This window comes from Onychomys torridus, chromosome 13, assembly GCF_903995425.1.
Source record: "Onychomys torridus chromosome 13, mOncTor1.1, whole genome shotgun sequence".
Classification (NCBI taxonomy): Eukaryota; Metazoa; Chordata; class Mammalia; order Rodentia; family Cricetidae; genus Onychomys; species Onychomys torridus.
In genome coordinates this window covers 4,386,234-4,400,752 of record NC_050455.1, presented here as the reverse complement: position 1 = coordinate 4,400,752, position 14,519 = coordinate 4,386,234, and the positions used below count along the sequence as shown (strand labels likewise).

The 14,519-nt window shown below is 42.7% G+C and overlaps 1 protein-coding gene across 4 annotated transcripts in view; it reads left to right on the top strand.

The window, feature by feature from the left end:
• Positions 1-10,951, top strand: part of Znf521 (zinc finger protein 521) — a 285,109-nt gene extending 274,158 nt beyond the window's left edge. For all 4 annotated transcript variants that reach the window (XM_036205083.1, XM_036205082.1, XM_036205081.1 and 1 more), the window contains one exon: positions 10,138-10,951. In XM_036205083.1, coding sequence (XP_036060976.1) covers positions 10,138-10,167 — 30 coding nt within the window. In that variant the 3' untranslated portion in view covers positions 10,168-10,951. The remainder of the gene's footprint in view (positions 1-10,137) is intronic.
• The last annotated feature ends 3,568 nt before the right edge of the window (positions 10,952-14,519 follow it).

Genomic DNA, 14,519 nt, shown 5'->3' with positions numbered 1-14,519 from the left:
GTTCTAGGTCTGGGGCAGAATCATCATGACCTGGCCTCTCCTTTCTGCTCTGTATAGTGTGACTGACATTTACTGTTGAACAGCTCGCTCAGTTTGTTGATTGATTGTAAAAAAAGAAAAATCAACTTCATACTTTTAACATATTTCCCAGTGGCCACTTTACTTCATTGGGCCTGTTCTTCCAATCTGGAACTTTCTGTGAACCTCAGTGCAGACTGTTGTGAGTTCCATAGGGGAAAATTTCTTTCTTTCTTCTTTTTTTAAAAAGGTGTTTTATTGTGTTGTGTTATAGAAACAGACAGAGACAGACAGAAAGATACTTCCATGCCACAGTGCATATTTGGGGGTCAGAGAGTAACCTGGGGTATTAGTTCTTGCCTGCTGCCTTGTTCATTTGAGATGGCCCTGGGGGACAGACATCACTAGCACAGCTGGGTTCTGCAGGGTTTGGGGAACTGAACTTGAGAACTGACACTGGGAGGGCATACATTTACCTCCAAGACATCAGTATCTTCAGCCCTCCACAGAGGAGAATTCCAAGTCTTCCCAGTGTGCAAAACAGTTAGAAATATGCTTACAACAGAAATTTTACTATTCTTTTTAAGGTTTTCCTGGAAAAAGGAATTGTTACCATATTAGCATTGCTCATATGTAGTAGCCCAGCAATATAATTTGGCCTTTTGAAGTGGCTTGTTTTATTTCTCTATACTGTTTAATTGTCAAAATACTGGGAATTATATGTTCCAATTTAGAAGTTGCATTATTTAAATAATTAGTCTTTGCTTCTGAAGACTCACATTAAACTAAGGCCCAGGTAATTAGCTGGGTATTCTCACTACATTAAAACCCACTGTGAAATTTTCCAGATTGGTTAAATATTGCTGTTTGTTTGTTCATTTTGCTTGTTTGTTTTAAAGAAAGAACAAAATGTGAGCTCATGCAGTAATCCCAGAACTTGGGAGGCAGAGGCAGGAAGATCAGTGTATATCATCTCAGCTAGTAAGTTTGAGGCCAGCCTGAGTTACATGAGACCCTTTCTGAAAACAAACAAAAAAATTGTAATTTGTTGAACATAGCCCTTTCCAAACTGATGCCTCACCTGTCTGCATGACCTGACGTTTCTTCAGCCCACCAGATCCTGTGATATCTACAAGATCTGTCTTCTGCCCCATGGCACTCAGTTTTGTCTGAGTTCCTGCCCTCTTTACTTCCTCCAGCTCCAGGCACATGTGGATTCTCTAAGTTGGCTTACAGCCCCTCACAGAAGGCAGAGGGTCCTTGTTCTGTTCCCTATGAACCCTATCTCTCCTGGTAGATGGTATGAACTATGGCCAGGAACATCCTTCATCTCAACAGAGATGCCCAGCCAACACTGTCTCTCTGGTCCTTCCCAATTAGGAAACTACACTTTTGTTTCTATACTATATTATATCGAGATACAATCATTCCTGCCAGTAAACATAGGTCAGAAAATTGGTGGTGGTGCCTCTGGGGTTCTTTCCAAGTAGACATCATTCATTTCCACACCCTAAGTAATAACTTTCAGAGCTTAATTCCTGAGTCACATTGGACACTGTTACAATGTGAACATCCCTAGCACTGTTGTTTCCTTGACCTGAGGTGGACCATCCTCGGATAGAGAGTAAATAGATGAGTGAGTGGACATTTCTGGAGAGATTCGGTTCTGCCCACAAAAAAATGCAACTTATATCTCCAAGGACCCTTTGCAGAATTTCTGGATAATTGCCAACATTCATCCTGTGACGTTACTTTTAAAAGCCATGCAGTACAGACCTGTGTAGTATCTATGTGTCTCTTTGTAGGACACAAATTATTTTTGTAAGGTGGCAGACATATCTCACAGGCTGAGTAGCACACTCTAGCACAGCATGGCAAGCTCAGTCTATTTCCTATACAGAAATAATCAAAACCTTCAACTTGATCACAACTTATAAGCCTGTCCATGCAGAGACAGGTCAACAGCAGGGACTCCTAGTGACCTCTGCTCAACACTGCAGCAAGATATGTCCAGCCTGTGGCCTGTGGGTCACACCAGGAAAGGTTACCCATGCATGTAGACCAATACAAGATCAACATTGTAAAACATTGTGGAATTTTCTTGTGATTCTGTTTTTGTAACGTGATTATGTGGTTCTCAAGCGTGAATTTTATAGAGATGACAGCATCCCCTCATGGTATCTGACACACCATAGACCAGCATTTCTACATTTCTCCTTACACTTAAAAACAATTCAATACTAGATTTTCCTTATCTCCAACCCTTCACTTATTCATGCACAAATGTTTTGCAAGTACCATAAGGCAGAGGTTCCCAACTAAGAGTGATTTGTCTCACCAGAGGATATGTGGTAATGTCTGGGGACACACATTACAGTAGAGACCAATACACCCTCTATAGTACCCAGGAAAACCACAACTTTCCATTACCTGATGTCGGCAAAGCCGAGGCTGGGTAAACCTGTAGTAAGGTAAGCCCATATTTGTCTTTTGGAATCCTCTGCACCTGCATGCTCTTCTTCGAAATCCAGTGCAGGAATGGCATCTGTTTCCACAACAGTCAGAAAGAGCACACTGCATCCCCTCCAGTGGTTCCCTCCAGCTCCCTGGTCACACTTCTGGGTGCCAGCTTCCTGGTCACATCCTGGGTGCCAGCTCCCTGGTCACACTTCTGGGTGCCATCTCATGAACTCACTGTTTCGTGCACACAGTAGAATCCGCATAACTCATGCTTTCTAGGTTCATCAACACTTGCATCTAAAGACGGACCAGCACTGTGTCCTTCGGTGGGTTTTAACAGAATGCTAACTCTTTTCTGTGAAAAATACCATAGAAACTTTAATGCCAGAATTGTTTGAAAAAACTGGCCTAAAGTCTAAAGGTTTTAAAACAATTCTCCTCTTTTGGGGGAAAACAAACTCCAGTGTGACTGTCTTTTTCTGTCTATCACAGCATGTATTTTTCTGGTGATTCCATTTCACTTTTGTTTTAATATATAACTTAGTGTCACCCAGAAAGTGCTCTGAGATGTCAAGCCCATGTGAACTGATAAATGTCAAAAGAAAATGCATCAGTGTCTCTGCCAGTTCATGGTGATGATGGGGCCATATGAATTCAATAAAGAGGGAAATTCCATGGCTGCAAACATGATCGGAAATGGAAACTCTGTGGCCTTAGAGAGCAGACACAGATCACGATAGGTGGGTTCAGTGCTACAGTGGAAGGGTTCTAGTGAACTTCAAATGTGAAAATCCTGGGTCAACTTTCCTGGACACAGGAAATCTACTACATATGCAGACTGGTTGTCATTTTCACTTTCTACTTATTTCGGTCATCAAATCACTCAGGGAAAATAAGACACTGTGTAAAAGAACATCATCGAACCTATCTCATAAAAATGGATATGTCCACAAGCATGTTCCCAGGTAGTCTATGAAAACACAACTGTACAGAGTTTCTCCTGACAGGAAATGTGGTGACTGCTTTGCAAATGGGTATGCATGGAATATTGGTTGATTCAGGTCTTTGATGCAGTTCTTAGAACGTTCTTGTTGCAATTGCCAGGGTTATGGGGATTCTATTCATTCATATTTGGAGGTATGAGAACTTCTCTGGTTGTGTGGACTCTGAAAGCATTTCTTTATTAACATGCCTCTCCTGTTGACCTTATTAAAATGCTTGAGGTCCACCCTTTGCCTTTGTGACTATTTTTTCCACCATCCTCCAGGGTCAATAGACCAGCATCCTGTCATCATTCCCTGTATACGCTTTCAAAACTATTTTACTACCAGAGAAGAAGTTGGAAATGAAAAAGAGAGAGGGTAAAAATGTAAAACTCTTGATTAGAAAGTATAATTTAATAGAACATGTATTGAACCAAATGTATTGATTAATGTAGAAGATATAGTACTTATATTGATTCAAACCAGAGATTTAGTACTAAAAGCTCTAAGCCAAAAAGCTGTTGCGGGTTGCTACAAAAGTCAGTTTAATGCTGTCCTTGGAATGCCTTCAGAAAGAAATTCTTCTAATGTTGGAGGACTAGGTAGGATGCGGTATATGTCAGTCTGATCCCAGAGGATTTGATTTTGTACTCTAATAGCTGTTACGAGCCTACATTATATCTAAGGAGTAATTTTCCTTAGAGGTGCCCAGCTCGCTTTGTGTCAATATTCTAGCATTTTAAGTCACGTACAGTATATGCTTCTGGGAACAGGGAAGGAGCCAGCCAGACTCATAATGGCCTGCATTCATTAATAAAGGCAGAGGCTTCTGTCCCTCCATTGCCCACTACAGGGAAGCCTCTTTGGCCTTCAGGGACCCCGTACAGACACATTTAAAGGAAGCTCTATTTTGAGTGGGCAGGAGATGAAATGTACGACTTGGAGGTATTTCTTAAGTCAGCTCTGTGCCTGAGCACAGGGGTGACCTTCTGGGTCAAAGAAGAAGGCAGGTCAAAAAGACTTATTATCCAGACTGTTGGAAACCAATTGCTTTTGTTTAAAAATAAATAAATAAATAATGGAAAAGCAGGGACGCTTAAAGGTGGACAGTGATGTAAAATTCAGTCTACAGCCTGGAAAGAGAGCTCACAACCGAGTGTGAACCGGAATGTGCTTCTGAGAGAACAGAGAGCATGCTGATCAGCCTCTGTGTTTACAGATAAACAGCCAACCCAAGGATAAAAGGAAAGGTAATATAATTAGTTAATCAGGGGAGATTGATTGCGGATGTTTGTGTTCTTCAACTAAAGGGAAGAAAACCAACATGTTACCACAGCACTGTCACCATCTGTTGAGAGACACAGTAACACTTCATATTTATATTGCTGTGGGTTTTTTTCCTGCCTTGCTTTGTTTTTAAGATCCAATTCCATGAGTTTGGAAGCAACTAATTGAAACTAAGTCCAGCCACAGTGTAAACTGAGGGCACAGTGGGTGAGCGGGAAGCTCCTCCTTCCTCGGCTCCTTTCTTCCTCTTCATCCCTCTATAGATAGCAAGTTGGTTCTCTGCCTCTTAGAACTTGTCTATACTTGTGTTGACAGAAGTCTATAAATAGACAAGTCATGCTTTAAAGAAGAAAAAAAAACATTTACATCTTTGAACCAACAGATTCTTTTTACACAGCCCCCGTTCCAATGCAGCTTTGAATGCTGCTGCCACTGAACATTTCAGTGGTGTTCACAAAGCGTAGGCCAGAGGGGCCGTGTTTGCAGAGAACTGGAAAAGTGCAGACAATCCAGGGGCACCCCTTTTGGGGTGGAGATGGATTTTTAATTCTGAGAAAGTAGATTCCCTATCTGTACCCCTTCAAACCTTAACTATTCTCCTGGTTCTAGGTGTAGAAATTCAAATTCCCATCAATATTTGAGGGAAATTGGATCACCTCAAAATTGCAAGGTGAACAGTTTCAGGGGATCATGGGTTTTTATTTTTATTTAAAAAATATTTTCCTTGGAGTACATTTAAAATAGGATTAAATGGTTTGACCAGCAAATGTGGTCAGCCCTCCTAAAGACGAGGATGAATTAATCACTTGTTAGGATGCCAAGCCTAAAATGAGAATTCCAGTCTTATAAAATGGAAGGCATCTCACATTTTAGAAGAAATACATAGTGCTAGGGGAGGAATTTTTAAGGCCCTCATCTGTTTTTTAGCTTCTAAGTTTATTTCACATTTACAGGGGGGAAAAAAAGAAAGCAAAGAAAGAAGGCACACACTCCTTCCAAACCAGGCCCTTTACAGTGAGGAGAGTGTTCTCAGATCCTTACTGTTAGTGCAGCAGACATACATAGATCTTCTCTTAGGCTTTAAGGTATGTTGTGGGTTTGATTTTTTTTTTTTTTAACACAAACCCCCCTCGTGTAAAACAACTGTTCATAACTGGGATTAATGGTTTTCAATTTTCAGTTCCTTAGACATGGGGTCTCCAGGAGATGGCTTTTTGCAGAGTAGAATATGGCTCTCTGCGGGATTGCACAAGTTTTCTTCTCTTCCACCTCCTTTTCTTTCTTCGCCCCCCACCTCCACCAATGTTGCTCTGATGTTCCTCTCGATTATGTAAAACACTTTGCCTTCATTGGAACAGATATTTTTTCTCATAACCTGTCATTGCATTAAAGTGCTTTGGGGACTGTGAATTGCTGTGTAAAATTGGTGAGATTACCCACTGCTTTGTTCTAGTGAAGTGGTTTCCTTCAGACCTAAAGAGCTCAAAACTCCGTGCCCGAGGTGCTGTGGAGAAGGCGGGCAGCGGTGCTTCCTGCTCTCTGCTGGTGAGCATTGCGTCCTTGGTGTCTCAGGGATGCCTCTGTCCGGTGGTCCACTGCCAGGGCAACGATGAGCCACACTGCCTCCTCCCAGCTTCTGCTGTCTACATTTTGTCTGTCCACTTGCTTCTTGGCGGCCTGTCCCAGCAAATGATGTCTATGATTTTTTAAAAACACAAAAATCACTAAGGACTCCTGTGGAAAGATTGTTTCCCGTCCAAAGGGACATCTGAAGGACACATCTGGAGCCTGTGACTTTGTGTCTGTTCTCACCCACACCTACAAGACAATTGAATGAATGTGTGCCTGAGACACACCACCCGTCCTTCTACATCAGGCTATTTGTCCTTTCAGGGGACTTGGAATAGGGCACATGTGCAGGAAGCAGAAACATCCCAGGGATCCTCAAAGGAAGTCCCTTGAGAGAGTATCAGAAACATCTGGAATTTTCTTCCCCTGACCCAAAAGAAATATGCCCATTTCCCATGGACCTCTGGGGATATGCCTCCTTCCCACCATGAGAACTGCTGTCTGTCAGGGGCCAGAGCCGGGGGCGGGATGGGGGGTCAGCCAGGAATGGAAGAGACCCTTAATTGGGCTGGAGCCAAAAAAGGGAAAATGAGTGTGATGGTATATATTGATTGTCAACTTGACAGAATCTAGAATTGCCTAGGAGGCAAGTGCCTGGGCACACCTGTGAAGGATTATCTAGATTAGGTTAGTTTCTGGGCATGCTTATGAGGCATTATCTAGATTAGGTTAATTAAGGTGAGAAGACCCACATTAACTGTAGGCAGCACCATTCCTGGGGCTGAGATCCTGGGTGGGATAACAAGGAGAAAGCAAGTTAACCACTGGTATTCATGGCTTTCTGCCTCCTGACTGTGTCACCAGCTGATGGCACCCTGGATGTCATGACAAACTGTCTCCACAGACTGGGAGCCAAAATAAACCTTCCTTCTTCCTTCAGCAACTTTGGCCGGGCACTTTATCTCAACAATATGACCGTTCTAACACAGTAAAGGTAAAGGATCTTCACATGGGCTTGTGTCTGCACACACTAGAACCTGGTTTTTCACCATCCTTTCTGTTGAGGAGACACATCCATGGATCTTGACTTGGTATAAGCTTGTGTTTCCCAAACCTGCTCTTGCCCCCTTCATGAAATTGTTTTATCTGCTTCTCTCAGCCTTCAAGTCCTTGGTACCAGAGACTTCAGTCTGTTGCAATAATGTGATTAAAATATATCCACGTATATAGAAAGATGTATAAATACTTAGTGTGATTGTTAAAAACAAGATCTGTACCTGTGTTGGTTGTGAGGAATTAGGAAACTTAAAAATAAAATGATACAGGTAAGACCAGACCATTAAGTTATTTCTTTTTTAAACATTATTTGCAGGAAAATCAAAGCACTAAAAGGCAGCTGCCAGGACCTCATCATTAGCTATTAGTGTCGTGGCTTCTCGTGTTTATTTCATTTCATAATTCTTTATAAGTTTTTTGCTTTGTGTTTAGTTCAGACCTGTCTGTGAAACCACATTTGACTTTGAGATAACAACAGGAGCGGTATAGTTTCAGGTTTTAACTTTTTAACGCTTGTAAACCTCTAATCAGAGCTGTGTTGATCTCTGAGAAAACAGGAAAGTTTTTTGTTCCCATCAGTATTTTTAATATGCCTTCAGAAAAACACCTCCCAGACATATTCAAAATCAATATCCAGACAAAAGAGTTGGCATAAAAACAGTTTACTCTTAAATGCACTTTGAGGCCGGTACTACTAGAGAGAAAGCCATCCTTTTGAAGAGAATGGAGCAAAGGAGTTTTACATAAGGGCAGAAGAAAACAAAGCTGCCTTACCACTAGTTAGGTATTTCACCATGTTTTGCAGTTTGGGCTCCTGCCCAGTGTGTGCTATGCTAGAATCTCACTCCCCAGTCATGACTGTTCACCACACAATAATTGTCATGTTAGGAAGGGACCTATTCCCACTGTCCAACTCCATCAACAAAAAGCTAAATCTGAGACAAGGAAGGGGAGCTAGGACCCTCCCATGGCTCCCCACTCCCTGGCTGGTCTACCAGCCCCAGTCAGTAAGTGTCAGCTACTCAGCCTATCTCTCTGAATAAGTGGCTGGCCAGCCATCCTCAGGGATGATAAAGGCAGCAGAGATCTCGCAAAAATGTGTTCAGTTTCAGATACTCATTTAGCTCCTCTTCACCTATAAGGCCACATCTGAACATTTTAGTGATGTTTAAAAATTCCTCATAATATTGCCCAAAGTATCCCTGATCTGTGTTTACATGCGGTACTCTTGCTTCAGAACCCTCTGGAAGGCCTTAGCCAATCAGAACAAAGACCTACACACACGTTCTTGTTTTATTGCCTTTGCCGTGGCAGGGTCCTTCACAGTGGCAGAGTCCTCCTGGAATCACCTCAGTGAAGACATCAGCTCGGCGCCCCTGCCGCTGCACAGCCTCCCCTGCTGCTGAGGCAGGCCTAGGAAAGTCCATGGCATTTCTGGGTTCCTTTCCATCACTTGTGGTCGTATCACTGAATTGCCATGTACCATTCTTCTTTAGACTGTGAGAACAATGATGAGCTCAAGGCAGGAACCATGCCTCGTCCCATATCCCACATCCAGGCCAGGTCCTCTCTCCTGAGTGCAGTGAGCTGTGTCAGGTACTGATATCAGCATTCCCCAGGTTCTCATGAAGGTGGGAACACATGAAGGTCCAGCAGAAAGCCACAAGGCGAACCTATAAAGACGAATACACCATGAGCAGGACAGAGGGCTTTGGGAAGTCAGAGAACGAAAATGTGCTTGAAGTTGGAGAAGCAGGAAGTCGTCCTGTGTCAAGCTAGGCTTCAGAATTCTGATCAAAAGGAGCAAGTGGAGTGTGAATGAAATGGGCAGAACTGCCTGGGGAAGTCAGAGAGGAGAGCTCAGGCCACCTCCAAGGTTCAGTCTCCATTAAAAACCTGGAGGCCTGCGGCCAACCCCTGTAGAAACACCATGCTTCCTTAACACCATGCTTGGAGCTGGAGAATGGCAACACATTTTGGCTCCTCCAGCCCTGTATGTTGGGCCTCGGTTGGACAGGTGTCCCAGTTGCCCCCTCAAAATTTGGAAAGAAGTTATCTAATCAATGAAAGGACATTTAGTATGCCTGGGGTGAGGAGTACAAAAATGTCTAATGTTTCTTAGGAGCCTTGGGAGGCTAACATCCAGGGCAGGGGAGTTAAAGCAAGCTGCTAGGATCTCCTACAGAGCCACAGCACGGCCACAGGTCCAACCCCACCTTCACAAGGGTGCTGGAGGTGCTTTCTAACCATTGCCATTGGCTGTCAGCTCTATTCTTCAATATCCACATTTGAGGATGGCTCGACTGTCAGCATTCACCATCTCAGAGAGATTAGAGCAAAGCATGCTTCAGAAACGGGAATGATATGCAGATCAAGAAACTGTTGTAACAGTTGGTAGCCTGGACATTGAACATGGGTTATGTTTTGATCAGTAGAGGTGGTACAGGGTGGGAGAGTATTTGAAGGAAGCATGGTGGACAGAGAAAAGGTAGGGTACTTCCAACACCTCCCCTCACAGAGCGTCCTGACTCTGCCTCTTCCCTCCCCTCCATGGAGGTAACAGCTTTAGTGCACCTGTGCTCCACCCAGACAGTGCAGCCTATGTGAACCTCCCTGGTCCAGCATGGAATCAATGCATCCATCCATCCCTGTGTGGAAACATGACAGTTCACGTCATTGGGTACCTACCAGCACTTACCTATGCTCATTCCAATAGGAAGGATATCACTGAAGCTTTCTCCCTCTTTTTTTTTTTTCTCTACAGAATCATACGATGACCCAACACAGCAGTTAGTTCAAGTACAGCCTCTCAAGGAGAAGGACTTTGTGGCACAAAAAGGGAACATGTTTTACTCTTTGCACGAAACTTACATTGTTAATGTATATTCTTCAGAAGCATTGTATTGTATCATACAACTTGTATTATCCAAACTGTTGGATGTTCATGTGTTGAAACTTTTGAGCACCAGATAGACTCCTTGTATATAAAGTGTTGCACATGTATTATGTCGTCGATGCTAAAATGGTCTTATGAAGACAAGTGGACTTGGGCCCTATTCAGGCAAGATTTTCAAAATGAACAAAATGGCTTAAGAGAAAATATTTTCAAGGAAGACAGAACTTAAAAGAACTGTTAGCGTGTGACTAGGGTTGGACTTCCTTTTATTTACACTTAAGCCTAGAATTTCTCTTTTGGTATATCAACGATTAAAACTCAAGACTATTTTTTATTGCTGGAGACTCTCATGAACCATGAAGAGACATTCTCACAGAACAGAAGCCCACATCTGGATACGGCCCGTATATATATTTGTAAGCCTTGCAGTGTGACAGGTAGCCTCACCATATATGCAATAGTTGTTATGTAGACTGTCAAAGGTTTTTTTTTTTTTTTTTTTTTTCCTGGCTACATTTGAAGCTTTGAGTGTTCAAGGTTTTCCTTAATGATTTCACACAGCCAAATTCTTGAATCAGTTGAACTAACCTGTATGTTACTGTTCTCAATGTTTACTCTGCGGTCTGAACCTGGAGATTACTGGAATTGTTTTCCAAGAGGAAATAAATTCAGTTTACCATCAGCTATGAGTGTATTTGTGTGTTTTCTTTTTCTAGTTACTTTACCATTAAAAAAAGAAAGAAAGAGAAAGAAATCTAATTGCCTGCACCCTTGGATATGAAATCTGCTCCTAAGCAGATCCCAGGGATTGCTTCAATCATATTTAACCTTTGCACACTGGGCCAAATGCAGCCGGGAGGAGATTCATCATGCTGCATGGGAAGAAATCAAACCCAGTCTACTTGAACTGTCTTAGATCCTACCAGGTCACATTGTACTTGAGGATTCTGACATCACAGATGGATGTGATGGCTGTTTTCTGCATAATTTGCAGCCCAATTCATGTCATGCTGTGCAAATCTGAACTCGTGGTGGATGGCTGCAATTTGCGCGGCTGTTTGGCTTATGTGTACTTAAGGAGCAGCATTGTTCAGAAGACAAAGCGCAGAACAGCAAGTCAGAGGGCTGTTAGTTCTGGCTCTGGCGCCGACTCCCAGTGGAGTCTTCTCCAAATGGCTTCATCTCCTGGCCTGGGATCACCCGGCCAGGGAAGGTAATGGAACTTGGCCATCAGCCTTTTGACAGGCATGGGATGGCTCTCCGAGAGGCCTGTCTCCACAGCCCACCACATAATACTGAAGAAATAGAAGCTCCTGATTTCAGAGCTTTTGTGCAATGTTTTTCAGGAGGAGAAGAATAGCAGTGTGTGTATTGGACCTTGATAGACATCATTAATCCAATAGTATAAATTATGATACTCGTGGACCACATTCATGGAGTCATGCTTAAAAGGGTTATCACACTCTGAGTCCTGTGACCTCTTTTAAACTCTGAAGATCTCAAGCAAATAGCAAAAATGTTCATAGCACTTCCGGGTAAGGAAAATGCAACCTGACTGATGGACTTGTGACCCCTTGTCACCAGTGGACCTGCCTATGAAAGCTACATCTCCAGCCGCACAAGGCACAGTCTTTGCTCCATGGTTCTCAGACCTCAGCCTGCTTGACATTCCCTGGCAGGGTTTGCTCATAACATCATGGCATGCTGGACCAGACCCCCAGAGTTTCTGATTTCATTGAGGCTCAAGTTCGTGCTTTTCTAAGAATTTCCAGGTAATGCTGGTTACAGACCACACTTGGAGAACCACTACCCTACCTCATTTACAAGTCATGGAATGAACAAAGTGTGAATAACCAAGCATATGATATTATTTATTGTGTTTCCAATAAAAACAAACTTTTGCAAAATTTTAATATCATTCACAAACAAGTATTTCATAGTGATTAAAGTATGCACACCTGCCATAATGTTTCACATGTGTGTATTTAGCTTTTTGATGCAAAAGAAACCTACACCTATACATTTCACAATGGATTGCCAGCATGCTATTTAATTAAAAAGCTTTTTCACTGGCTACATAAATAATGAAGTATGCTTAGAATATGCAAGTGCATCTATAATTAAAATACTCATCTATATTTTTTTTAAAAATTAAGATCTCTGGTCCATTCAGTATTTTACACTTAAAATGAAATATCATGTTTAATAATGATTTTTAAAAGCTTTAAAAAATTCTGGTTGTTAATAAGAGGGTTATATTTTTCTGAAAGGAAGCTGTTGGTTTATGGAAAGCAGGGATATGTTATCCCTGGATTAATTCCGAAGTTGCTCTTAATATTGTTGTCTAGCAGAGACCTCCAGGGTTTGTGGCAAACACCAGGGCTTGGAATTCTCAGGAGGGAAGGAAGGCAGAGCTGCCCATTCTGACAGTGCACATGGCTGGCCGTGCGGTATGGCTGCCTCTGCACAGGCATGGGTCAGTCTCCCCTGAGACAAAGCTGGGAAGCCAGAGGCATTGGCCACTGTTCCTGCCACGTTAATTGGTTGATTCTCCAAAGACTATAAGATACTAGCTAGGAGGCTCTTCTTCTTGTAACCAGTCAATCTTAGGATGAAAAATGCTGAACAGTGCCCAGACAGCACTGATAAGTTATCTTCATTATATTTATATTCTCCCTCATAACCTAGGGCTGGAATGCAACTTAAAGATAATAAAAATACCAGTGTGTACATTATTTTTCTGTAGCTGTGATCAAATACCTAATATAAAGACCTAAGAGGAGCAATAGATTCAAGCCCATGTTTCAAAGGACCTGGTCCGTGCCCATTTGGTTTCATGTGCTTAGAGAGGACATTATTGTGGCTGGAGTGAGTGGTAGAGGAGAGCTCTCCACTTCCTGACCAACCAGGAAACAGAATGAGACAAGAAGTGGCCAGGGAAAATACGCTTCCAAGAACCTGCCTCCAGTAACCTGCTTCCTCAATTCGGTCCTACTTCCAAAGTTTCCAGAACCTCCTGAAATAACACTATCAGCTAAGGACCAAGCATTCAAATCATGAGCCTATGGGGAACTGTGCATATTCCATAACATCTGAGGGCAGAAGATGGATGAAAGCAGTTGCCCTGTATATGCTTTGAGTTTGCTTTTGAAGGCATTTTAGCATTGACTTGGAGATTCCTGCTAGTAAAGGGGGAAAATAACCTGAACAGAGGAATCTATCACCTTCTCGAGAGAATGTTTTCCTAGTACTTAATTCCAGAAGAGATTTCTCAAAGGCCTTATATCTGCGTAGGTGGCCAATATAATGGCCCTGTCTGTGACCATTTGTGTGGAAGAAGGCTGCTGTATATATAAGAAGCCACAGATGTGCCTGCTCACCCTGTGATCCACAAGACAGGTACCAGAACAAGGCATGACCTTTCCCAGTGTCAGTCATTGCAAGGTTAAGAAGCTGCTTTAGTGGAGAATAGCATGTGATTCCCACCCTTAGGGTCTACACTTGCTTTGTCTTGGTAATCACAGGGGACTGTCAAACAAATTTATTGTTGGAGTCCCATCCCATAGCTACTGACTTCGTTGGCCTAGATTACAAACTGGGCATCAGAAGCATCTTGGGTGACTCCAAGAGTCAAGTATAAAAACCACTGTATGCAGCTCACAACCTCAGGGGAGTGTGTTGAACTCCAGACTGGAGCTGTGGCGGCGGCAGCGTGCGGAGAGTAGGAACGTGGAATGGGGCCTAAGTGTCCTTCCCTCGGTGTTAATTCTTAGCAAATTCTAACCCTAAAGTAGAGGAGGAACTGGGCAACACAGACAGTCAATAGAGGAGAAAGGACCCAGGAGTCCATCATCCTTATATCGGTCCAGGGATTACTAATTTGGCCAGTGAGATCTTATCCCATGAGATACCTGACAGCCTGAAGAATCCTGTCCAGCTTAGGGAGTTAGCTCATGTCTCAGGAGTCCCCAGCAGCCCAGGTGGTTGTGTGTGTGCTATGTTCCAATCTCCAAATGCTGGCAATCCATTCTGCTTCTTGTCATTCAAACTATTAACCCCCACTATGTGGACTATGTCAGATAAACTGCAGGACAGGCCTCTTCTCAGATTGCCAACTTTGATCTCTGCTATTGACTAACTTTTCTAAAAATTCCTTTTAGATGATGATATGTTTTACATGCTAAGATTCATATTGTACTGCTGTTAATTAATATTACATGCAAACTTGAAGTTGCTGTGTGACCTTCATC